Source organism: Cavia porcellus, unplaced genomic scaffold, assembly GCF_034190915.1.
Source record: "Cavia porcellus strain 051 isolate PalLab524CR breed Dunkin Hartley unplaced genomic scaffold, mCavPor4.1 scaffold_7, whole genome shotgun sequence".
NCBI classification, from domain to species: Eukaryota; Metazoa; Chordata; class Mammalia; order Rodentia; family Caviidae; genus Cavia; species Cavia porcellus.
This window is the reverse complement of record NW_026947490.1, coordinates 41,455,782-41,482,997: the sequence shown is the minus strand read 5'-3', so window position 1 is coordinate 41,482,997 and position 27,216 is coordinate 41,455,782. Positions and strand designations below refer to the sequence as shown.

General features: G+C 45.9%; 1 protein-coding gene across 19 annotated transcripts in view; it reads left to right on the top strand.

Annotated features, from left to right (window-relative positions):
* Znf536 (zinc finger protein 536) overlaps window positions 1–27,216 on the top strand; it is a 432,561-nt gene that overhangs the window by 177,493 nt on the left and 227,852 nt on the right. For all 19 annotated transcript variants that reach the window (XR_010048780.1, XM_063253420.1, XM_063253411.1 and 16 more), the window contains one exon: window positions 16,013–18,184. Coding sequence is in view for 18 of the 19 variants with exons in the window: in XM_063253420.1 (XP_063109490.1) it covers window positions 16,015–18,184 (2,170 nt within the window). In the remaining variant the exon portion in view is untranslated. The remainder of the gene's footprint in view (window positions 1–16,012; window positions 18,185–27,216) is intronic.

The following is a 27,216-nucleotide window of genomic DNA, read 5'->3' as shown; positions in this document are numbered from 1 at the left end:
GTGCTTCCTGAAAACTGCCCCATTTCCCAGGGTGGCAGGAGCCTGCTGTTCAGTGATCATCCATGTCATTCCTGGGCTCTGCAGAGCCCTGGGGAGACCAGCAGGAGACGTGGGTCCTGGCCCCAAGATTAGTCAGTGCCCACAGGACAAGAAAGAATAAAAAAGTCTGATTTTATGCATTCTGATTTGACAAGGAATTATGAAACCGAGTTTGACAAGCTCGAGGTCCAGTGGTGGGAAGGTAGGTTAAGAAGTCTTTGTGGCAGCTGGGCCATTCTGTTATAGCAAAGAGGGCAGAGGCAAGGGCATTCAAGAACTAGTTAGCTGAACTGTGACCACATTTGTCTGCTTGTTCATTAATTTTTCTTTCAACCATCCATCCATCCATCCATCCACTCACCCATCCATCCATCCATCCATCCATCCATCCATCCATCCATCCACTCACCCATCCATCCATCCATCTGTCCATCATTCATCAATCTGTACTTAGGACCTACTAAATTTCTCAGTGCTTAGGAGTTAACCCTGGAGCATTGACACAGACACACACTCACTATTTTTCTGCATGTCCCAGCTTCTAGTCTCGGTTTACCTTGTGTAAAATGTGCCTGTTTGACTAAGTGACTGGCAGCTAGACAGTCTCTGAAACTTCTCCAACTCTGCCACTCTCTATGTCATTTTCTACACATTTCTTCCCTTCAGGAGCATTGCTGTGTGAGGAGAGGTGGAAACAGAGATCTCGCTCTAGGGTCGTGTTCTCCAAGTGTTGGGAGAGAATGTGGAGGGGAGTGTAAGGGTGGTGGAAGTCTTCCTCCTAACAGCTGACTATATGTGCTGCCAGAAAAACAGGGACTTGATTTTTGACTGTTGAACTTCAGTGGGTGCAGAGGGGAGTGAGTAGAAACAGCAAGCTCGAGTCACCTGAGTACATTATGCCCCGTCACGGGAGCAGTTAGTTGTCTCCAGCTCAGTAGCTTCCTTGGTGGGACTATGGGGTGCTTTCTTGTAGCTTTCTCCGGGTAAAGTAGAAGGCACAGTCTGTGTCTCAACAGCAGGACCCTTGTTCTTTTAGTCTCAGGTGTACACCTGTGCTTTCTACAACCCCTACATCCCTAGCATGGCTTCCTCCAAGTGACAATTGGTGGCATTCAGAAAGTCGGTAAAAGCTCTGGCTTGACTTGGAAGGGAACTTAGAGATAAAAACAAGGTCCCTTTCCCTTTTAATTCTATTATGGGTGTGTCATGATTCTAAGAAGGAAATAAAGGGGCTTTGGAAGGTCCAGGAGCCATCTTCAATACGATTATTTAAAAATGGAACCTTGCTATTATTTTGAGTCTTTTTTGCTTTCTATTTAGGAGTGACACTTTTATGGTCATTAGCCAAATTCTATTTCTTCTGTGAATTGCCTGTTCCCATGCCTTTTGTCCAGATTTCTAATGGAAGTGTTCAACTTTCCCTTATTAACTGAAAGGGTTTTTAAACATAAATAAGGTAAGTTATTAACCCCTTGGCTACCACACACTCTGGTATTGGGCTTGCCTGAGGCTTTCAAAAACGTAGCACTGAACAAGACAAGTGTCACTGCAGGCCTGGTAAGGCCCCAGTGGGGTTGTGCAGTTGACCCCAGGAGTAGCAGGAGAGGAGGAGACAAAATGGGGAGGTGGAAGGAGGGAGGGGAAGAGGAGGGGAGAAAGAGGAGGAGGAGGAGGGTGGGAGAAGTGGAGGCCGTAACCTTGGGGCCTACTGTGTGCCAGGCCTTGCTTCACATTCCCTCCAGCGAAGATCTGACTCGCTTTCCTGGCAACCTTATCATTGCCACCACATCACCAGGGCATAACTGATGTGCTGCCCTCTCAGAGTGCTTGGGTCCTCAGTTCTCTAAAAATAAAACCCTGGTCATCTTCTGGCAGCAGCAGTGGGCATTTTTCCTTTCCCACCCAGAGTCTCAAGAAAAGACATTTCTCTGGGAGCTCAGAGAGTAAGGGGACACTCTGACTGGCCATGGTCGCTTCTAAACACTCTTGTCGACTGGAGGGATCAGTACTTCCATACTTTTCATACCATATTGAAGCTTAAAAATGTCCTGGGTTCCCTGAAGGCTTCTTAGGAAAGACCACCTAGCCAGCTGAGATCAGTGTCAGAACTGTGATGTAAACACATCACAGACTGCATGCTGGGCCCAGGACCATCCCTCAAAGAGAATTTCTTCCTTTGTAAGGAAAGAAATATTCATTGCTTCATTTCTAATGTGTCCTCCAGTGTTCAGCATAAGTGAAATTCAAGTCCATGCTGGTGATGGCTCAGAGTTAGGCTTTGCTAGGAGGCCCTGGTCTGACAGTGCATCATGGGCACCCGCTGAGTGGAAGGTGATGGTTGACCTGAGCAGCCTCCTTGGGTGATGGGCGAGAGACTGAATCTCAGAGGAGGGCCAGGATACTGGGCCCACAGAGCTATCTGAGCTGGGTCACAGATGTGACTGGACAGTGTGAAGGGGACCAGGGGAGAGGAGACAGTATCCAGGCCCACTTGCTATAAGGGAGACCAGCAGCCCAGGATTCTTGGCTGTGCTGCAAAACAGGGTATCCTCGTGTGCTGGGGGAGGGGTGTCATTCATTCCCTCTGCAGCTCCTGGGAGCCTGCTATGTGGGAGGCACTGTTCTAGGCATTTGAAACACTGCTTTTGGGGAGCTGTAGACATGGTAGAGAGGGACGTGTCTACTGCCTGTGGAATTCTGCTGTGGCCTAGTTGGGCCTGCAATTCCTGACTTTGTGCAAAGATCTGCATCTTGGGGGAATCTTGGAGTCTCAGAGGGAGGTGTTGGCAGAGTTCCAAGTGGAAAGCATTGAGCATTGAGGAGTGGCAGTGTTGTCTTGCAGTGTCAGCCACCCCTGGGGGTCCCCTATCCACATTCATAGAAGGCAGATGAACAAGATGTGATTTTTGTCCTTAGAAAACCCTCAGTCACCTGACCCCTTTGCAAATGTTCAAATATTGATCTCTTGGGTGGATGCTTCAGGGACATCTGTTCTTCTGGTGGCCGTCTTGGTGAGGGTAAGTTGTTTCTGATTCTTCTGTCTATAGAGCCAGAGCAGCATGTGGCACACAGTGGTTACTCAGAAATATTTGCTGAATGGATGAATGAATGAATATTTGCATGAGCAACTTGAGAATGGTGAGAGAGCATGGGAGTCCAAAGGACAGTGAGGCTCAAAGGCCAGGGTGAAGGGCTTAGAATTCAAGTCAAGGCAACCAGCATAAGCAGGTACCTGTCATCGGCACAGCATTGGGTTTGGATCAGGTATGAACCCTGGGAGACCCTAGATAGGGGAGAAGTTTGTCAATACTGGAATCCCAGATAATCCTCCATGAGATAGAGTGGTATTAGCTCTTTATAGGTGAGGACTGGGGGTGGCTGTGAAGATGGAGTAAACTTGTGATAGGCCTTGACAGGCCAAACTTCTCATCTGGCTTGTGGTTCCAGAAGTGGAGAGCAGGGCTAATTCAGTGCTGTAGGGTCAGCCTTGTGATCCCCTCTTCCTCTCTGGGTCCCCCGTCTCTCCAAGAATAGATGCTGTGTTAGCAGCCTGCAGCATTTGTTGCTTGGTTCATTCATTCATCTCCTCACCTGTTCTCTCTTTACTTTATTCATTCATTTTAGCAAAATTTCATCAAGGGCTTCCCCTTGCTTGGCAACGTGCCAGGTGCTAGGGATGCCCAGTGAAGCTGATGGGCAGGGTCCTACTTCATGGAGCTTCAGAAAGCATACAAACAAACTCAATTCGGTGCCAAGGCCATGGAGACACATGAGACCAGGACACTGTGCAAACAGACAAGAGGGCTCTGAACTTGGATCTGGAGGATCATGGGAAGACTCTGTGAAGAGGTGTCCCTTAATCTGTCACCAAATGACAGGCACTGGAGGCAAGAAGGGATTGCAGTTAAGTGTTCCAGATGAACAAGAAGCACAAAAGGATACCTACTTGCCCTCATCTGCTTTCTGAAAAAGAGGAGTCCTCTTCCAAAATACTAACAGTTTGAAACCTATGAGTCTGAGGATTCTGTTTTTAAGTCAGCCTTTTTTGATGATGGTTAGAAATTCTTCTCATCCCTAGCATCCATCTGCCTGTGGCAACAACACTCATATCTGGGCCACCCCATGTCTAGGCATGCAGCTGTCATGTGCTCCACCTTCCATCCCATGTTCCTGTCACTTAGGCTGGAGGCCTGGGCATCAGGCTTTCCTCTTCCCCAGGAGTCTGACCATGGCCAGCCTGGTGTTCTGCTGGGTGGAAGGAGCTAGGGATACTTAAATGGAGTCTTTGGGACCTAAATGATTGAGGTCCCTATCTAACCTGGTGCTCTCTGTGTCTCTGTCTGTCTCTCTCTCTCCCTCTGTCTCTGTCTCTCTGCCTTAGCTCAGTGGTGGTTCAGGTGGTGGAGGATCCCACAGTGCGCCTGGTGCATTGCTGAGCTGCGATCATGTTCTTTGGGGATGATGTGATGTGTATCTGAGCTCGTGTCTCCCTCAAGTGCCCCTTGAACAAATCTCCCTGGGCCAGCTTCCATGAATATTTCAATATCAGGCCGCCTTTGATCACTCTTGCATATGGGTATCTTGCATTATATTTAGTTTCCCACTGAATCAAATCTGAGTCCTCTGTGAAATGAAAATAAACTGTTTGACATGATATCATGGTCCAGAAGTGCTTCAAACTATTCCAGTAAATGGCTTTAATTAGGGGTGAAGGGTGTTGAGGGGTAGCTCGCTTCCTGGCGGCTGCTGCCCTCAGGGATAGAAGTATCTTGGGGCTGCTGCAGCTGTCTTGTGGTTGGGCAGGGGCTGTGCGCTTCGGCGGGCATTCCCCTCCATGCCACACTGGAGCAGAGAGCCAAGGCAGGTTAATAAGGGATTAAACATCTAGCTTCCTGCCGTGACCAAGTCTGCTTCAAAAGGGAGAGAGAAAGCCAGCGAGAGAGTAATAATCAATAGATTTCTCGACAACGCTGGTATCTTTTTCAGTTTTGTGCTATGATTTTAAAGGTGGGCCCTCTGTTAAAAGCATATATAAGTGGGATTTTTTTTTCTTTCTCTGATGGAAGTGGACACAGTTCCCATAAATCAATTCCAGAGAATTAGGGGGACATTTCCCTCCCAAATCATCCCATCCAGGAGAAATGGAAGCACTACCTCCTGGCCTGTATTCTGGAAGGTGAAGCTGGGCAACTGTTTACAAACTGCTTTCCATCCTTAAGACATTCTGGACAGCATTCCCTCTCCAGCTCTCATAAGCTTAGAGGACCAGGGAATTTGGAGGACTCTTGATGGGGCTGGGTGCTATAGAGCTGCACTCTCTGGGGACTGCTGAGATGCCCATTTTACCAAGTTTCAGCAGAGGAGGGGAGAGGGCATTCTCTATAGCTGTCCACCAAGGGACTCTGCCAGTGTCTCATAGTCTAGAGAAACTGGGACCAGCCTGGGAAAATACAGGAAGATTTCCTGGAGACAGCTATACCAGGGCAGAAAATCAAGGATGAGATTGCAGTGACACGTATGGTGAGGTGAGGATGGGCTACCAGATTTGGGGAGAAGCCCTTTTCACCCTTTGTCACTGTTACAAAGTGGTACAGGGGACACCAGTGGCTTCAGAACCACGACTCCTCCCTTGTATGATGAGCTCTCTGTGGCAAGAGCTTCGGCTTTCAGATGTTTATTTTGTGGTCCAGGCATTCACTTTCACCCTGCAGTTTTTGTCCATTTCACTGCCCCATATTAGGCAGGAAACTGCCTCTTTTAGGTGATCATAGACATAGGCCTTGTGTGGTCTTGAAGCTATGCTCAGTTTTTAGGAGATGTGACCATACCAGCCCGGTAGATGGTGGATGTCCCTGTGGAGGTTCTGTGGGGTGGGCTGAGTCGTCTCATAGTTTTAAGACTTCCGCCCCTTGACATCTTTCTTACAGGAATTTGGTAGAAGTAGTGAGGTGGCTCCTGTCAGGGAGGACGCGCACAGGTCAGTGGTGGCAAACCTTTGGCATGTGTTGTTACTGTGTTTTCTTTAAGGCAAGAGATGTTAATGTATGAGTTGATTTTTCCAAGCTAAAACTTTAGTATTCGGGTTAAATCGCAGTGTGGGCACTTTGCAATAAATAAGTGAGTTTGGGGTTGCATTTTAGCTGCTTGATCTCCAAATTCTCCATGACTGTCATAGGTTATGCTGCTGCTGTTCAGGTAAGGGCCGTTTTAGCCCCTGTTTTGCCCTGGTGTAAACTCCAGCCATCTCAGAGACCACCTGTTCAGTGTTCCTGTCCCTTCTGCCTTTTGTCCCCCAGTACGTTCTATGCTTACTCTGTATTTGCACAACCATGTGTGTGTTCTCCTCTCCGCTATCTAAGGGCCTGCTCAAAACTCAGCTGAGCCTTGGCTGGGATCTCCCTCTCTGTCCTCTCCTGCCCTCCTCCCCATGGGGTCCCTCCACCCTTGGTCTTTACTGCTTATCGATCTCTCTCCCTCAGTCAACTTTTAAAATCCAAGCGTCTGACTTTTTCTTTTTGCAGATCTCAGTCTGCCCACTTTTTGCCATACATGCGCATTTAAAAAATGCTATTAAATGATAGGAATATCCCTTTGCAACTGCACTGATGTGATTGTTAATGTGAGTGATGTTGTTTTTATTTTTCTTGGATTGGTTTATGTTTGCAATGCAGAGTAATGATGCTTGTGTTGGGAAATCGGTACATGCATGCAACAGATCCGGTTTTTGATCCTTTTAGGTCCTTTCTTTTACCTCTCCCTCACACAGAGGGGATCCTGCTCCCCACCCCCCAAAAAACTCTGCCTTCTTGTTCCTACCATCTCTCCTTTCTCTTCTCTTCCTTACTTTCATTCTTCCTTCCTCCCTCCTTCTCTGCCTTCTTTCCTTCCTTCCTATTTTCTTTTTCTTTCTTTCTTTCTTTCTTTCTTTCTTTCTTTCTTTCTTTCTTTCTTTCTTTATCTCTCTCTCTCTCTCTCTCTCTCTCTCTCTCTGTCTCTCTTTCTGTCTGTCATATTTATCATATAAACAGAAACCATGCAGTATTTAACTTTCTCATTTCCCTTAGCATCATAATCTCAAACTCCACCCATTTTCCCATTTTCCTACAAGTGATGTGATTTCATTCTTCTTCATGGCTGGATAATATGCGTGTGTGTGTGTGTGTGTGTGTGTGTGTGTGTGTGTGTGTGTGCGTGTGTAACATTTAAAAATCTATCTGTATGTTGATGGGCATCTAGGCTGTTTTCAGAGCTTAGATATTAGGAACTGTGCTGCTATGAGCATGGGCATGCAGGCCTCACTACATTATATATGGTATCTTGAATTCTTTTGGAATTATGCCCAAGACAGGTACAGCTGGGTCAAGTAGAATTTCTATTTTTAGTTTTGTGGAGACAATCCCTATTGATGACCATAGTGGTGGTATCAGTTTATATTCTCATGAGCAGTGTACTGGAGTTCCTTTCCCCACATCCTCACCACTATTTATTGCTTTTTGTGTTCCTAATGATAGCCGTTCTGACCGGGGTAACGTGAAATCATGAAAGTTGTTTTGATTTGTATTTCTTTGATGGCTAGAGATATTGAATGCTTTTTCTTTTACTTTTTGGCTTTCTGTACTTCTTTTGGAAAGCATCTATTCAGTTCATTGTCACATTTGTTGATTGAGTTGTTTGTTTTGGGGGAAAATGTTTTGAGTCCTTTAGATTTTAGAGATTAATCCTCCATCAGAAGAATAGATGGTAAACTTTTCTTCCACTCTGTACATTGTTTCTTTACTCTGTTGACTGCTTCCTTTGCGTGCAGAATATTTTTAATTTGATGTAATCCCATTTTTTGACACTTGGTATTATTTTCTGTGCTGTTGAGGTTCTGTTCAGGAAGTCTTGCCCTGTGCCCATGCCCTGTGCCAAGACTTTTCCCTATACTGCCTGTTACCAGTTTCAACGTGTTTGCTTTTATTAACCACTTTTATGATTCTTGACTATGCCCACTGTCCTTGACATCTTTGCATTTACTACCAGATTAACATGCTTTCTGGATTTAAAAAGGTGTGTTAGATGTGGTGGCCAGCATCTGAAAAAAGTCACTGTCCAATGACAACTTTTGATAATTTAAATGCCATATAGTATTTCCCACATTCCAGTTTCCCAGCTCTAAATCCTGTACTGAGTATCAGCCCATTTTATAGAAAAAGAAACAGACTGGTAGGTGTCTGGTGTCATGCAGATACCAGTGGAAAAGCATGCGATTAGATTCACATCAATGGAACCTCTGGTGTCATTTTCTGCCCGTTACTCCAATTTCATCAGGGAAATGACCCACCCATCTCAGGACAGAAAATGTGGAATTAATGTATTAGTCTTTACAGATACTAAGACAACAACAGTGTCTAAAAATAAATTTTTGTGTGTTCCTCTGGCCACACAATCAGAGAAAAATAGACTTGCTTCATTTCTAGAGGAGTAGCACCTGCCACACCTGCCTGGCTCACCTCAGCCACTGAAGATGCTTTCTCTCTGAAATGTACAGCACATTTTCATCTCTGGCACATGTGTTCCTGAGGCCTCCACTCTTGGGGCTCTTCTGAGCTTGCTCATGGGCATGGCTTCCTACCTTTCATGCACTTTTCTAGAGAAAGAGCTCGAATCCAATTCCCAGCATCAAGCCCAACGAGAATGAACAAGATGTGAACTTCAAAAGGAGCCTGCCCACTGGCATGTGTGGCTTGGGCTCTGGAGTCAACCTTCCCAGGTGTGCGACCTCACATGATCTTAACTTTGGAGCCTCCATTTCCTCATTTGTAGCATTGAGATAGTGTAGCACCTACCATCCAAGGCTGTGTGTGACTAAGTGAGAGAAGGATTGTCATATCTGCTGCACACTGTTGTCATATATTTCAGTGGCAAAGAAGAAGATGTGGAAGATGAGGAGCGTGTTGCTGATGTAGATGGTGATGAAGATGATGGCAGTTATTGTTGTTGTCTTTTCTTGAGAGTTTAATCTGCTTGGCAACCCAGGCCTCAACAATCACCCCATGTGAAGATGCTCTGATTTTACTGCCAGCATAGATGTACCTAATTATGTGTTGGGGAAGATAGTGAGCCAGGGACCAGACCAAGAGTTTTCTCCATTCTGAAAAGACGACTGGAGAACCATTTGGATTTTTCCCCCCCATCTGATATGCTCATTATCTTTCCCCAGTTCTGGGCTGTAATTTCAGTCCAGACTCCAAAAGTCAGCATGGTTAGAGAGACAGACTTCTTTGTTCTTGAAAATTTCGAAATCATCCAAAGTCCGCAAGGAGAAAACACTTTTTATTACCCTTTCCTCTCCTAGTCCTCCAAGTCTCATCCTGCCAATGTGAAAGCCACTTCCAGCTCCATGGCACCGTGTGCAGAATCGGCCCAGTCGTGTTCTGCTCACCATTGTCAGCATAGGCAGCGACTTTGGTCAACGTTCCATACACAAAGGGAACACTGACCCTCTTCTCCAACTTGACTTTCCTTTTACACAGACTGATTTGAATATCATATTGTCATTAATATATTTGCAAGGATTTAACTGTTTCTGGTCCCGTCTCCTAGCATTGTCTACGCATCAGTCAAAACAGAACAGTTCACCCATGCTGCCCTCCTGTTTATCTATTAATCATCTGGCAAATAAACCACTCAGTATCCTGCCTACCTCAGTAGTGTTTGTGATGTAATTTGTTTGGATGCCCAAATGTCACCAGTGTTGATTGTAAGAGATGAAAAAATGTACTTGCTCAGCATAGCAAGCTCTAGGCCAAAATGTAAGCATGAAATCTCTGGTTTATTTTTGTAATAATGTTTACAGCTGTTTAATGACCCTGAAAAGGTTCAGTAGTCTGGTGTTCTGTATTTCAGCACAGGAGTGTATTATGCTTATAACAACCTTAGTTAAACAGTTTGAGCTACAACAATTAGAAAAATAGTATTCAATAAGAAGCTATTGTATTCTAGGTGAAGTTGTCTTAATTATTGCTTAACCCAAGTGTAAAAAAGCAAGATGGACTGCAGGGCAGGGCTGAAGGCTGCTTCAACTTTGAGAAGAAGAGTCTCCCTACTACCTAGCTGGGTGTTATCAGACTATTTTGTTGAATAAAATCCACTGGGTTTTCAACCATTCCTTGCTGCAAACTGTAGAACCTGCCTTGCCCAGCAATTTGGAGGTGTGGGATTCCTGCAAATTGTCTGAAGCAATCTTCATACACACGTTGGTTAAAAAGGGAATATTTAGTTGTGCTTGGCTAGACAACAATATTTGATTCTTAAAAATCCAGTAGAAATAGTTATTTTGAAAGTCATTTTATTTCCCAACTATTCCTTTTCATAGTATAAGGATAAAACTCTTTCATGCAACTTACTGGCAAGATCTTTATTTTTTTGGACTATTCATGAGATTACTTTTCTTTTTTTCTGTGTTAGCAAAATGGAACTGTGTTTTTTTGTGTAAAATTTATTTAGACTCACAGCAGCTGGCATTTCTGGTGTCCTGATAGTTTTAAATTTCATTTTGAGTGAAAGATACAATTAGGTTCTCTATTGGAAGAGTTAAGTGAAAACTTTTGTCATTGATATCACAGGAAATAGTCTCGAAAGCAGTAATGCAAAATCAAAATAACCATTAGCACCATCAAAGGCAGCTGAATGGCTCACTGTACTTGCAGTGATGGAAATGATGACACAGAATGTATTTTGATAATCTGTATACCCAATAGTAGGTTTCTATGCTGAGGATACTGTCTTCATGAAATATGAACTTGCATAGTTCAGGAAGAAAACCTCTTGCATTGAGAAATCTTCCCCTGAGGCACTATCTATATTCAGAGGTGGAGTCCAGGCATTTCTGTACCATGGTAAGGAATGCCAGGGTGGCTGGGATGCACAGAAAGCCTGATTTCTCATCAATATTGACCCTCTTTTGGGTACCAGGAGTGACCCAGCATGATCCAGGAGGTTGAGATAGGTCAAGACTGAGGTAGAGTGTTGTGATGCTTTTGTGTTTACAGTGGTCTTCTGACTGACTCCAGGGTGTTTTGGCAGCCTTTCTAGATTTAGGTAAATCATGTATTCATTGGTTCCTTACATCAGCCAAGCAGGGTTTATTGATCCTCTTGCTTGTATGCTTAGGGCTGGGATGATGAGTTTAAGGCCAGGGTCAAACTGCTCTCATTGTTTAGTAGTTTGTTTTCTTGCTTTTAATTATGTTTAGGGTTTTCTTACATTGGAGCGAGGTCCAGTGAATCCTTGTAGTTGTTACTCAGAAGGTGTGTTGCTTAATCACCTTTAAGCCAGGATCATGACTCACCCTCTGCTGGCCCCAGACCTCTTGATGTGGGTCTCTAAGCTTGGGATCAGGAGCACTAAACTCAGAGTCAGGGCTGCAAAGTGAAGGGTGTTTGAACGCAAGGGCTGAAAAGCTCCCTGGAAACCGGCCAGGGAGGCACAGCAATATGTGTGGATGTGTGCATCTGCCCTGCTTGGCAGGACGTGACTGCAGAAGTGGGGAAGTAGCAGGAGGTCCCTGAGAGACACAGATAGATATTCATCACAGCGAGGCTTCAGTGTGGCCTCAGTGTGGTCCCCATAGAAGGCATTCACCACGTGCTTGCTCCCCAGAGGGCTGGAAAAGGACTAACAATACCTTCTATCCCGACAGAAGAGCTGTTGTGGACTGTCCCATCTCTTCTGGTCTCCTGAGCTCCTACTATAGCTGGCGGATCCAAACCTTTAATGATAGGAGAAATACTACCTTAGTTTCCCAAAGTAGGCATTTATATCAGTTTTTGGAGTGTCACAGCTGTGGAATCCCTGTCTCTCTCTCAACATGGATGTATGTGTACTTGACATGCACAATGGTACACCAGACACACACACACACACACACACACACACACGCACACGCACACGCACACACACACGCACACACACACGCACACACACACGCATACACACCCTGCCTCTACATACTGTAACTACATTGGTTTCTCCTCTCTAACTTTGGATCCAGCGTCTTGGGGACCTTCTCCTTGCTTCCCTATAATGGCTCCTTGGCTCATAGGCGCTTAAGGCCAGGTACATAAGTGGTCTCTGACAAATATTTACTAAATAGATGAGGGAAGTAGTAAATAATTTCTGGATAAGTGAAGTATAGAGGAATTGGGGCTGACCCAGGTTTTGTAAGACCCAGGCTGGGCCTGGGGCCAGCTCTTCCTGCCTTGGCTGCTTTGGCCCAGGGACAGCACACCAATTACCCCACACTCTTTCCAAGAATTTTGCTCCCTTTTTTGCTCTGAATTCAGAGCAGAAGACATTGGTCATGACTGCCTATAGCAGCAGTTTCAGCTGTACCTGCTTGTGGAACCTCAGAAGATGACCAGGGAACATGTGGTACAGCCACACCTCACATTAAGGCTCTTTTCAGGCTTCTCCAAGGCTTGTTTACTCCTAAAAACCATCTTCCTCAAAAACCTTCGGGTCTTCTCTGTGGTGATCTGTCAAATTCTGAATGTCATACTTGCCCTTTGTCTCCTAATGTCGGTCCAACAGTGATGGCATCACAGGTGACCAAAGCCTGGGATGATCACCATGGGCACTTGGCAGTGGCTTTTTCTTGGTTTATAGACTTTCAGCATCCGAGTGGTAGCTCAAGACCCTTTCAGGCACACAGCTGATTGCAGATGTTCCTGGGCTGGTGCAAAAGCTGAAACTGAGCCACACAAGTTGAGCATCCTTTGAGGATGACTTCTTTTATGGGCTGTGTTTCTAGGGTCAATTTAGTCATTCCTCCACCCATGCAGGAAATACTGACCAAAGCAAACCCTCTCCAATTCAAGCCCTAGGGCTTTTTCGTAGCCAAGGCAGACTTGACCTTTGCTTTCAAGAAAAAGAAACTTGTCTATAAAGTGGACCAATGATATATTACCCTAGGGGTGATTGTTATGAAGAAAAAAGTTAGGAGACAGGCAGGGGTGTCAACTTCCAATACAATGGTCACAAAAGAGAAGGAGAGATGTGAGGTCAGACCTGCATCATGACAAGAAGGCAACTCAGCAAAGAGCTGAAGAAGCACATTCTAGAACATCCTTTTCCCCTGTCTACGGAAGTATCAGCAATGGCATCCAAAGACCCGCGCATAAAGGGGTTTAAAATAGTTTTTAAACTCCAAAAAAATTTATTGTTTTTGAGCAAATGAAAGAATTCCATACTCAGACTTAGCTTGAAAACTTCCATGTCTGTCAGCTAGCAGGTGAAGCTATTACTCACACAGCATGGGTGATGGTGGAGGGCACATGGTATTCTACTTGAAGCCCTTCATCAACTTGATCTGTGGTCTTGCTGGACTGTACATTTGGCCTCCTATGTCTCCTGCTGAATTGGCATGCGTAGCAACCTGAATATAACCCATCTTCCTGGATTCATGGTTTCTGAGCTGGCCCACTAGGCAACTTTTGGAAATGGGCCAGCTGGGTTGGCTTTGGACTTTCCAAACTTCACAGAGCCTCTGGGTGGAATTCTCAGAACTCACATGTGGCTCCAGGGTCACAATCTGTATTTGCTCAGGAGAGGAGCCAGCTCAGCTGCTTGGGGCTTGTAGGTGAACAAAGGCATGCAGACTGGACCCTAGAGGCCGCTCATGCCTGCCTGGAGCAACCTCTCTATTCTGGGTCTGCTCCTTCCTGCTAGGCATGAGTCCTGGGCTGGACAGTTTGTCGATGACCATGTCCTTTGTGATAGGGGCTGGTATGCAGTGAGAATTCAGCAGGTTTGTGGACTGAAGGCAAAAATTCCCATGGGAAATTAGCTCCTTTCTGACCAGTCTTCATGATGGACCTGTTTTTTAAAAAATTTGCCACAAAAACAAAAAAAAAAACAAAAAACAAACAAACAAAAAAACAGAAAGGAAAGATGGCAAGTGTGAAGTCTTTTTTCATAAGTAACCTTGTACCTCTAAGTGCATGTGTGTCTATGCTCAGTGGTCTGCATCACCATTCACAGACATAGTTAGTCCTTAGCAATGGTTTCAGACCTTCTCCCTCCTGGAAATACACACCCATGTCTCTTTCCCCATCCTGTTCCTTCCTTTTTCTGTACTGAGGGTTGAACTTAAAACCTTCAAATTCCTAGGCCTTTTACAATTTTCTATTTTGAGACAGTTGCCCAGGCTGGGTAAGAACTTACACTTCTCCTGCCTCATCATCTCAGAATGCTGTACTTACAGGTGTGTGCCACTATGCCTGGCCACCCATTTTTTGTCTTCTCTTCCTTTGCAAGATGAACACACAGCTCCTCTTCTTGCCAAGGAGGTCAGTTCTTCTATTGGGACCTTCAGTGCTGTGCACAGTGTCTCTGGTGGGATCCCAGCAAGCAGCAGCTTCCACCAAGGCTGACGTGTTGCACCCACAGTTGGGTTCTGTCCCCACAGACTTCCTGGGGAGTTGCTTGGCCCCTCAGTTCTAGCTGGTTTGAAACATAAATCCTGGGCCACTTGACTGGCCAACATGTCTAAATATTGGGATACAAAGAGGAGAGATATGCACAAGCCATTCTGAAGGCAGGAAGTGAATTCAGACTCCTTCTGTTGGAAGCCATTATCTGGAAATAGGACACCAGGGGTGGTTCTGTGCCTTTCAAAGCCAAACTCTTTAAGGCTCTGATGTGGAGGATTTGTACCCTCCAACTCACCTGAAGTGGCCTGGCTTTCTCATTCTGCACAGGCTGCAGAGGGGCAGAGAAGACTATTAAAGACAATTACACAGACTAGCTTTGAGTGTTAGTGTTTAGTAAACAGCTTTGAGTTCTAATTTTCTGCAAAACACATACTGCAGGTACAATTTGTACTCATTACTGCATATTGGGAAAGTTATTAAAAACACTCAAACTTGCTTGAGACTTCCTATGGCATCATCCTTGGATTTTAATTGGTTTTTATTTAGTTCTATAAAAGATCTTTAAGTCCAATCAAAGTCCCTGCCTTTGCTGTCTTGTCTGTTGAAGGACAGGAGGAGCCCATTCTGGGATGTCTTCGCCTCCACCCAAATTTGAGCAGTCTCCACATTCGCTATGATTCCACCAGGGGATAATTTATACTTCTTTTGATGGACACAGTTACCGAATGATAAAATAACAGTGTTTCGTAACATAAGGGTTAAATCTTAATCTCTGAGGTTTGCAAAGCCGCTACTCGCAGTCTCCTTAAAATTTAATATACCTCGTTAATGCTTCCTTGCAAACACTGAAGGATTTTTATGATTATAATCATGTGTTACAGCACCTAGTACTGTTTCTAAGCAGCATACTAATCAGCTTAATGAGATATTACTGCACTTTTTGTTGACTAAAGCAAAATCCCTTTTATTGTTCTAAAGCCTGTCCTTTACTTTATTTTTTCCCAAAACATTATCTTGTTTTATTATGTACCAGTAAATATCATGCCATTGGTTTTTTTTTTTTTTTGCCAAATCATAAAACGATCTCTTTCATCTCAGACTGGTGAGTGTATAGCAGCAGATGGAAACAAAAGTTCTGGGTGAGTCTATTTGGTCTTGCAGTTAAAACCATTCTGTTCCAAGGCAAACTTTGGACTGAACCAACAGGTACAGGTACTACAAGGGGGAAAAGAAGGAAAAGTTTCACACGTAGACCCTTGATTTGTTATTAGGTGTTGAAAGTGGTAAAACGTTAATAATTTAAATGTGAATGAATAATTGCAGTCTGTAAATAGAAAATACAAGGAAGACGATCCATCGCCAAAACAAATTGGAGGAGCAATGCCATATTGCATAATTGGCATTTAATAATTCATTTTTTTATTATTGTTTTTGACTATAATTCTTTAGCATTATTATGTGTAGGTAAGGCATGAAATGTAAATTCCCCACCAGCTGATGCCGTTGCTTCTCCCCACCACGGTACTTGGCACAGATCTGAACTCTGCCTTTATTTTTAGGGATGGAAGAAGCGAGTCTGTGCCTTGGAGTGTCCTCGGCGGCCCCTGAAGCTGAGCCCCACCTGAGCAGCCCCGTCCTTAACGGCCAGTATGCCATGAGTCAGAAGCTACACCAGATCACCTCACAGCTCAGCCATGCCTTCCCGGAGCTGCACCCGAGGCCCAACCCTGAGGAGAAGGCCCCCGCACCCCTGGATGAGAAGGCCCACGTGCCCATGAGTGGCCAGCCCATGGGCAGTCAGATGGCGCTCCTGGCTAATCAGCTGGGCCGCGATGTGGACACCAGCCTCAATGGGCGCGTGGACCTGCAGCAGTTCCTCAACGGGCAGAACCTGGGCATCATGTCCCAGATGAGCGACATCGAGGACGACGCGCGCAAAAACCGCAAGTACCCGTGTCCTCTCTGCGGCAAGCGCTTCCGGTTTAACAGCATCCTGTCTCTGCACATGCGCACCCACACGGGAGAGAAGCCCTTCAAATGTCCTTACTGCGACCACCGCGCGGCGCAGAAGGGCAACCTCAAGATTCACCTGCGGACCCACAAGCTGGGCAACCTGGGGAAAGGGCGCGGGCGGGTGCGCGAGGAGAACCGCCTGCTGCACGAGCTGGAGGAGAGGGCCATCCTGCGGGACAAGCAGATGAAGAGCAGCCTGCTGCAGCCTCGGCCTGACCTGAAGCCCCCGCCACACGTACAGCAGGCCCCGCTGGCCACCTGCAACCTGGCCCTGCCTGCCAACCACAATGTGCCCGACGTGGCGAACCCGGTGCCCTCGCCTAAGCCCGTCAACGTGCAGGAGGACGCAGTGGCCCCAGCCGCAGGCTTCCGCTGCACTTTCTGCAAAGGCAAATTCAAGAAGCGGGAGGAGCTGGACCGCCACATTCGCATCCTGCACAAGCCCTACAAGTGCACGCTGTGCGACTTCGCAGCGTCGCAGGAGGAGGAGCTCATCAGCCACGTGGAGAAGGCCCACATCACCGCTGAGTCTGCACAGGGCCAGGGCCCCAACAGCGGCGGAGAGCAGTCGGCCAACGAGTTCCGCTGTGAGGTGTGTGGCCAGGTGTTCAGCCAGGCGTGGTTCTTGAAAGGCCACATGCGGAAGCACAAAGACTCTTTTGAGCATTGCTGTCAGATCTGCGGTCGGCGCTTCAAAGAGCCCTGGTTCCTCAAAAATCATATGAAGGTCCACCTCAACAAGCTATCGGTGAAGAACAAGTCCCCCAGTGAGCCCGAGGTGCCTGTGCCCATGGGTGGCATGTCCCAAGAGGCCCATGCCAACCTGTACTCCAGGTACCTCTCCTGCCTGCAGAGTGGCTTCATAGCCCCAGACAAAGCCAGCCTCAGCGAGCCCGGCCAGCTCTATGGCAAGGGGGAGCTGCCCATGAAGGAGAAGGAGGTGCTGGGGAAGCTGCTGTCGCCCATCTCCAGCATGGCGCACGGTGTCCCCGACGGTGACAAACACTCACTCCTGGGATGCCTCAACCTCGTGCCACCGCTGAAATCCAGCTGCATTGAGCGGTTGCAGGCGGCTGCCAAAGCTGCAGAGATGGACCCGGTGAACAGTTACCAGGCTTGGCAGCTGATGGCCAGGGGCATGGCCATGGAACATGGCTTCTTATCTAAAGAGCATCAGCTCCAGCGCAACCACGAAGAAGCTTTGGCAACCGCCGGAGTTCTGTTTGATAAGGAGAAGCGGGAGTACGTGTTAGTGGGAGCAGATGGCTCCAAGCAGAAAATGCCTGCTGATTTGGTTCACAGCACTAAAGTGGGCAATCAGAGAGACCTGCCAAATAAGCTCGACCCTTTAGAAGGCAGTCGGGATTTTTTGTCACATGGGCTGAACCAGACGCTGGACTATAACCTGCAGGGTCCCGGGAACATAAAAGAAAAGCCCACTGAGTGCCCTGACTGTGGCCGTGTGTTCCGCACCTACCACCAGGTGGTCGTCCATTCCCGTGTCCACAAGCGGGACCGCCGGGGGGATGAGGATGGGCTGCACGCAGGCCTGGATGATCGGCGCGGCTCGGGCAGTGACCAAGAGTCCCAGTCGGTGAGCCGATCTACCACGCCGGGCTCCTCCAATGTTACTGAGGAGAGCGGGGTTGGAGGTGGCCTCTCCCAGACCGGGAGTGCCCAGGAGGACAGCCCTCATCCTTCCTCGCCATCCTCCTCAGGTAGGTTGGCTGGGAAGATGGGGGACAAGCAGCTGGCACAGGGCCCTGCCTGGAGGGCTGCCTGGCTCTGCACATGTTCTCAAGTTGGTTCTGAGGTCAGTGTGGCTGCACAGGCAGGTGTGACTGGGGGGATGCTGAGCCCTGCCACTCTGCCTTTCAACCTGCCCTGCTGCAAGGGTAGGCTTTGGTTCCAACTCATTGGCCTTTTCCTGAACACTGGCTCCCAGAAAAGATGAGGAATCCTTCTCCACGGGGTGGAGATGGCCAGATGGCATGCTTTTAAGTGGGGCATAGTTTGCTCTCGCCCTCACTTGCTCAGCCCCATTTATACCCTGCCCTCCTCTATCATAGCCTCATCTTCAAAACAGAGGTGCTGACCCTGGCTCAAATGCTTGTCCTCCCTCCCCTCTTAGTATAGCCCCACAATTTTCTCATTTAGAAATTCTCTCCTACTGTCCTTTTCCCGACCAAACTTATCTCCTGTCCCCTTCCAGAATTCCCACCTTGTTCACTTGTCAGGTCCACATGACCCGGAGGACACACTGTTTTCCTCTGATGGTTTAGCCAGGCACAGAGATTTGGAATCCAGATGCGTGCCTGTGTATCTTAAATTGTTCTGTGTTACATGGCCAACACAGCTTTGGGGTCTAAAATAGCAAAGCAGAAAATCTGTCATCAAAATGTCTGTGAAATGATAAAGCATCCTGGCCCTGTTTGGGGAAAAAAAATCAAAACATTAAAAAAAAAAAAAAAAAAAAAAAAAAAAAACCACTAGCCTAAGACGGCTGAATTAAAATCACTACCTAACAGCAGGTAAGAGGTTGCCTTCATCCATATTTCCAAAGTCCCTTACTAATGGATAGTAAATTGAAAGTTATATCTCTAGTCCTTTATAAAGAAAGCACCTCGCTAATACTGTAATCATTCTGCCGCCTAACAACAGAGGAAATCATGCCATAACAAATACCCTGTTACTAATGGCAACATTGATTTCTGCAATCAGCCATTAAGTCTAGAAAATGAAAGACAGTTTGAGGCACCTCGAGGCACTCTGTTGCCCACTGTTAAAGATGTGGCAGCATACTGTTGAGGGTCATTTTTAAAAAAGTTTTCTCTTCTTTTTTTCCCTCTTAGTTTCAATAAATAGTTCAGTCTTAGAGGCAATTTACTGCTCTAGTTATTAAGTAGATGCTGGTTTGGTTTTGTTGTTGTTGTCATGCTTCAGCCTACCCTTCTCCTAGGACAAAATTAGTATTAAAATAAAGTGTGGGTATGCTAGCTTATTACAAACCAGGAAAGAATTGTTAAGACACATAAATCTGAGCTGCACATTCCTGAGATTCCGATAGCACTTAATGCCGCTGCTTAAATACCCATGAAACACACTGTCTACTCCTGGAGTCCCAGACTTGCTTACGATTTATTACTACTGAGACACTTTGGAAGAGTCTAACCAGGAACACGAGCACCACAGAGGAAAGATGAGGTCATACTACATGGAGCATCTTCAGATACTCGGGAAAGGCTTGTACATTGTCCTGCCTGATGGTGGGGTTACTGCAGAGATGGATCCCCACACTGCAGAGGCAGCAGGTGCTATGCATCTCCCTGCTGTCCTTGGGGAGAGACTCCTTGCAGCCTTGTAGGATGAGGCCTCTTCTGGGGAGTAGTCTCAACCGTTCTTGGATTGGAGACCTTTCAAAGAGCAAATTGGCACCCCTAAGTTTTTGGAGTTCGTGGGGTTAGCATCTGCAGATTTCCACCTCTCTCCCACACCTGCTGAAAAGAGGTCTCTACAGAATATTCTGCCACCAAATGCTCGGCTTCATTAATGACCTGTTTACCATGTTTTTCTCACCTTCTGGCCAAGTGATAGCCTCGTGCTATTCCTGTCTCTGTTGCTTTCCCATCTCTAAATACCCCGCTGAAAAAACCCATTTTGCTTAAAAGAACCAACCGTGCTCATGACTCAAAAGAGAATTATACTTGAGTTGCGGTTATCTTCTCACTTTTATTTCCCTTCATTGAAGGATTTTACAATTGAGAATACTGATTCTTTCGTTTCTGGTTGACTTCTTTGTTTTCTTCATATTCAAATTAGACCCTTTCATAATTTTCTGACTAAGTACGAAAATTGATGGCATACCAATATGCAGCCTAAGTCAGCTGCACGTCTGGGGCATTCAGGTTTTCTTGGGATTTAGGACTCTCAACCAAATCTGGTTAGTTTCCCTTCTTATTTTTAAACAAGTATTACTTGTATAAAGTGCTATTAAAATAAGAATTTAAATAAAAATCTTGACACAATAGGTATTTTATTATTACCTGTTAGAGAGAAACCTGCAAGGTGAAGGAAAAGAAAAAAATTTTAAGCCCTTAAGTAAAGAAAGAAGTACTTATTAAGGCTTCCATTAAGAAATAACTGCAAAACACGGTTCTACAAATTTCTCAGACTGCATAACAATGTCACAAAACTTAATTTGCATCACTTGATTCTTTTTTTGTTGAAAACTGGGTCAGTAGGGCCTGAGAAACTATTTTTTCAGATCTTAACCAACGAATTCTTCTTTATAAATCGCTGCTCTTAACATGATAGTAGTTCTGAATTCATCATAAAAACCTTTTTACCAGAGCCTCTTAGAACAGATCTCTAGAAGAAGGCTTACAATGAGTGGCAGAGACGTCCTTTGTTATCTGATGTAATTCTTTGCAAAGGAGGATTGGGAACGGAGTGGCTGTTTAAAAATGTCTTGCTCAGACCGAGACGAAGAAGGGGTCAAGTTTGCAATCAAACAGTTATTGCCGAGATGGGTGACTGTCACTGGCTAGGCTAATGTGGGATGCAGCTGTTTGTTATGTGAGCAAAAGAATGTTTGAATCAGTGAACATGTGAAAATGATTCCAGTGAACCAGAAAATGTGTTTGTTCTTTGGCTCTCCAAACTGCTGAGAACCAAGCTTAAGATCAACTGCGAAAACCAGGACCTTTGACAAATTGAGAGGTCATATTTTCTAACAGAAAATGGACAAAACTAGTCACACAGATCACTTCCCCATCTCTTTCCTTTGTTTTATTTTTGTTGTTGTTGTTGATTTGACTCACCAATAATTTCACACCATGGTAGATGTCATTTCTGTCTCCATGTACAATGCAAAGGGAAACTATTTGGAAAGCGGCAGCTTATAAATTTTACTCTTTTATGACATTTAGAGAGTGGGGCGGCTGTTTTGATGCCTTCTCATTTCTGGCTTGCGTGCAAGCGCTCTGATGGCATTAATCTTTGCATCTTCCCCCAAAACCCTCCTCTAAGACTGATCTTGGATCCTGGCTTTGCTCTGAGTCAGAAAACGACCAAAGTTCTGTTTCTTCAGATTTTGCTTTGGAAATCGCACTTTGAATAATTAAAACTTAATGTACTAAGAAACGATACTGTTCATTATATCCAACAGGGCAGTTACCTTCCGAATTCCCCATAATTTTGGAGTGGGGATAATTGAAGTGTTGATGGCGGGAAGGGGGTAATTGAATGCATTGACCCTCTGTTCATTAAATAAAGTCAACTAAGTTGCCTGATCAATGGAAAGCCAGGGAGAGATGCAAAGATGAAAATATCATTAACCCCTACTTCTTGTGCTATAATATTTTGAGATGGACAAGAATTATTTGATCAGCTGGGCTAAAAGCCCTGCAGGGTCTTCTTTTGTGCCTGAGCCGCATTCCTGAGATGCTGGGTCTCCATCCTGTGTATGCCAATTGACCACAGCCTCAAAAGCCTTTATCCAGAGCTCCTTGCATTTACATCGGGTGAATAGTGATATGATAGATTTTCTTTCTTTTCCACCTCTTTTTCTCCTGTGGCTCCCCTTCCCCACCCCCATTCATGATAACCACTGCCTGCTCCACACAAACAAATGCAGGCACCCAAAAGAAGAAAAAGAAGAAAAAAAAGAAAGAAAGAAAAGAAAAAAGGAAGAAAGAAAGAAAAAATTTTAAGTCTGAGGATTAAGATCTTCATTTTTTTTTTTTTTGCTTGTGCATTCCAATTGTTCTTAAAATATTTGGCAATGTCAATTAGTAACTGAGCAGAGTTAGCTGATGAACACAATTTTCCAGTAGACTGAGCACCCTATTGTTGCCGAGCGAACAGCAGATTTCTGAGGTCATTATCATTCGCTGGTTGCTTGGCCCAGCTGCTTCCTGCTGCAAAAGCCAAACTTTATACTGGAGCTCAGGGATGGCTGCAGCAACAGGGGGCTGGGAGGGGGAGAGGGAGCTGGCTGCAGAGCCTAAGACAGTCATTATCAGCGGAGGAAACAGAAAGTACAAGTTTGCAGGCAATTCCGGGAAAAGTGTGGGTATCAGGCTCCTTCTTCCAGTTCCTTTCCAGCCACTTGCACCTCCAGGCAGGGAATCAGAAGGACCAGGCAATACCCGCTGGGCAGGGTGGCCACTAATCTCTTTGCAGAGCAGAACTCTGGAAAACAATAATCCCATTTATAAATTGACTTAAAATTTTTTAACCTGGTCTAAAGCACGGGTGTGACTCAGTCCTAGATTCATTTTCATTTTTGTCAGAGAAAAAAAAAAGGATGCAAGTTATTTTTTAGACAATATAAATTAGCAAACTTGGTGATGACCTGCTGAGAGCATTATTTCAATTTCCAAAGGGAGCTTTGGAGCAGATACCAGCCTGAAATTTCTTGTAAAATCAAATTTATTGTTGAAGGCTGCCTCTTCCCATCCCGGTTTCCTTTTTTTCCCTGCCCCTCGCCCCCACCCCGCAGTCGCCCCTCCACCTCCTAATTTGGGAGCTGGTTCAGTGAGATGAAAAAGCTGCACTTTTTTTAAAGCTCAGCTGTTAAAACCGTGTGCCATATGCAGCCCTTGCGTCCCCGTCGTGGGAGCGTGTGCAGGCGGCCGCTGTGTTTGTGGAGATTTACAGAGGCTCGGCGCGTGTGTGCCGAAGCTGTGCCCAGGCAGACGCTGGCCTGGGCCCCTCCGCCAAGCTGAGAGCCGAGGTGGCCCGTCCTTCTGGATAGATCTGCTGGTCACCATTCCTTGGCAATGTCAGAGGATCAGGAGCCCGCCCAAATGATTCCTCTGGGCTGCCTTTCACTGGGCCACAGGGTGGTCTGTTCACCCAGCAGCCTGCTGACATGGGGACAAAAGTAGTCCTCCGTGCTGGGTACTTAGGGCATCACACCCTCGTCTTTTTTTGCAGGAAGCCAGAGGCTTACAACAGCTCTTTATTTTTTCTTTTTTTATAAACTTCCCATTCACTCAGTTAACTTTTATTGTCTTGTGTTTAGGAGCAATTATTTGGAAACACTCAGTGATACTCCAGAACTTTTGCTGTTTCTTTTACCCTTTTTGCAGAGCTGTAAACCTCACTTCTTTGGAGCTCCATGGCACTGTCACTTAGTATCTCAGAAAGTCAAATCATATCAACTCCAAAACTTCAGATTGAAAGTGTGTCATAAAAGATGTGTGACACAAAATCCTAGTGAGTCTCTCTTCCATTGGATAGCAGATGCAAAGGATTAGATTGGGGTTGCTCAAGTCCTACCAATGTTTCCATGCTGGGCTCAGTTTGCCCATCTGCAGAGTGGGTGCTGTGCAGCCAAGATTTCCCCTCTATCTCTCAAGTCCTTCAAGAGATACTGTCCACTGAGCTCTGAGAAGCCCAACGTGCTCCACAAAGCTTTCTTTGCCTATTCATGTTAACAGAAGAAAGGTTCATTTAATTCTAAATTTAATGGCAATAAAGGAGGTACTAATCAACTAAGGACAGGTTACAATGAGGTGAAGAATTAAGTGTCAATTTTCAAAACAGAGCATGAAGCATTAGCTGCATGCTTCCCATCAGCTTCAACTGGAGGTTCTAACTTGGGTGCTGGCCACCATCCTGGGAATGCTCGGGCTGGAATGAGCTGTTACAACCAACTTCCTGTGTCCTCTGCTTGGTGGGTTGCTGAACTTGCAAGAACTGCCTTTCATTCTTTCAGGTATCTAGGAAATTCTGCTCACTGCCCTGTGTTTGCACTGCCCACAGTGCAGGCAGCCTCTGTCTGCAGGACCACTTGAGATCTTCCTGCCCACCCAAGTCCCTTCTGCACTAGGCTGCTGATCCTGAGTCTCTTCTTTGGTCTGAAACTTCATGCTTTGCTCATAAGCACACTTCTGGGAAAACAAGTCAAGGAAGACTGCCGTGCCTCCCATCTCAGGCCATTTCTTCCTCTTCTTCTTCTCTATAGGTTCCCTGATCTTTTTGGTTTCAACAGGCCCTTTGTTTAGCTGGCCCTCAATACCCTGCTGGACCCCGGAGGGGTCCACGTGGGATATGTGAGGGTCTGGAGATGGAGTGCAGAGGGACTCCGTTGGAAAAGCACCATGCAGGGAGCAGTGGGAGCATTCTGAACCCAGGAAGTTGAGTAGTGAGCAGTTAACTCCTTTAACTGCAGAATTGTGTTGCAGCGTTGATGGTGGGATGGAGAAACACCTGCAGAGATCAGGAGATGGGATTCGTGCAGACTTCCCAAATTCATGATGACTGGGCTGGACCTTTGCCATCTGTAACCCTGGGGCCTGCATACTGTCCTTCTGGGCTTCTCGCATCTCTGCCTCCTCCTTTTCTGGCATCTGACATGCATCTTTGTACCCATGTTGAGTAGCCTGGCACCTCCAGGAAGGAGAAGAGGGTTCAGTACAGCTTGAAAGTGCAGAGGCCCTCCAAGAGGGTGTAGAGAAGAGAGCAGGTGGGCAGTTGGCAGTGTGGTGGGGCTCTCTGATCTCTGGAAGGGAGTGTCATTGCAGCTGGGAGAAGCCGTGGGTCCCCCTTGCCTTTTCCTGGCAGGACAAGACCATGGCAACATTTACTTAAGCTGTGGAGCTTGGCACTGCCACAGGCAGGCGCCATCTGGAAAGCTCTTCTCCGAAAGACTTAGACCCTCCCCAGAGGAATTTAGGGAAGCAAGATGTGGGCAGAGCTTTGGGATTTGTTTCTTGGGCAGAGCCTGAGTGTTGAGGCACCTGAGTAGGGCAGGAGTCCTCTGGGAGCCATGTGGTTCAAAGGTGGGTTTTTTTTTTTCTGCCAGATCTCTCCAGTTAATTCTAGACTCAAGTCTGGCATAAGTCATCTTTTTCAGGAGAGGATTGAGATTCCTGGGATAGTCTCTCCATCTAGGTATTCTGTCTTGCATTTTGCTTCCTGTCTTCACCTGTGGCCTTCTATGCTGTGGTTCTGAGGAAATGGAGCTGGCGTCCACTCTTCTGGTTACTGACGCAGTCTTTTGATATCAGGGCTGATTAGTGTACTGTAAGAAATGAAAGCTTTGCTTCTAGATGTGTGGGGAGATAGGATATGAAACTCCATTTGTGACAAGGCTGAGCTAAGCACAGGGGATTTGCCACCCCTTTCCCTGATCCAAATCTTCAAAAAGACTGTGGCGTTCCAAAACACTGCGAGTCTGAACATCCTCTACAGCTACCTGATGGGCAGCGGAGGCAGAAGGGAGCTGTACTACAGACCTGGGAAGGTGGCCAGGAGGAATTCATTTGCTTCCTGGGTTTTTTTTTTTATCCCCTACCAAGAGAAAGTTGTCCAGGGCTTAGCTTCTTATGGGACACATCTCTTTGTTGCTGTGTGCGTTGGGCTTTTTGTGTGACATGTGGCATGTGTCTGGGAGAAGCGAGAGGCACAGCACAAGCTGATCCTTGGCTGGGCTGCCCACCACACCACATGGGTGACCAAGCCTCCTTCTAGGGTGCCCGGCCAGGATGCTGACTCCTATGCGTGCATGGGCCAGGATGCTGACTCCTATGCGTGCATGAGGAAGAGGGTTGTGGGTGGGCGTGGCTTTGTCACTATGTCATTTGCTTTCAAAGAACAGGTCATCTTTTGGCTTTTGGGTGAGGCAGGGTGTACCTCTGGGAAGCCTTTTTGTGTTTATAGAGTGCCTCCCTCAGGTCTAGGATGTTCCACAGAGGAATTCCTTCTTTCCCTTGTAGGGCCACTTTGTGGAATTTTGGCTGACATTACTTTTATTGAATCTCAGAACCAAAGCCATTGGATTCAGGAGGAAACAGAACCACTGTCTCAGACATTCTCTTCTCTTCATTAAATTAATGTCCAGGTGCTTTTGCCCCCGGGCTTGTTGGTGGTGGTTTTTGGAAATTCCCAGTTGGCTCCAATCATCTTGAGAGGCATTTTGGAATATTTCCAATGCGCTTATGTTGGTTCAACACAAAAAGTATGCAGTGATTATTTGACCAAGGCACATACATGACCCTCTCTGTTAATAAATACATTTTGTTTGATTTTATACTAGAGCAGATATTTTATTTGTTTCACTGTATTCATTTTATTGTTTAGTAACAAAATGAAGTGATCCCTGTGCAAAGTTGCCTGGCAATATCATAATGTCAGTTAGAGAAACCTCAGTGGGGTTTGGGTCCCTTCCCGCCTGGTTCTGAGCCTTCAGAAGGATCCCTGCGAGTAACCTTCAAAACCTTTTCAGTGGGTCTTCTCCAAGAGGTCATTTATTGACTTTGTGGCTGCTAGTGGGATGTAATGACCTTATTTCTCCTTTATTATAAAGTAATTCGTGTCCATCTTGAATATATAGGAGATAAAGATAAATACGGTTCAACTATCTGTGCTTACCACTACTTAGAAATAACACTGTGAATTTAAATGTACACCTTTTCAGTCCTTTTTATGCATCTGAACATGTATTTGGCCTAAGAAGGATCATTCTGTACCTACTTCATGTAAGTCCTTACTGAAATGCATGTTGCAGATATTTTTTGTTATTGAATTGTTCACATAGGGGTCAGCAACATTTTCCGGTAAAAAGCCAGACACTAAGTATTTTCGATTTTAAGGCCGTGTAATCCGTAGCACACATTCACTTCTGCTGTAAATGAAAGGGTGTCATGGTGTACCAATAAAACTTTATTTACAGAAACATGGCACAAGCTAGGTTTGGCCCAGAGCCTGTTATTTGTAGGTTCTAGTTTCTAGTCTTATACTA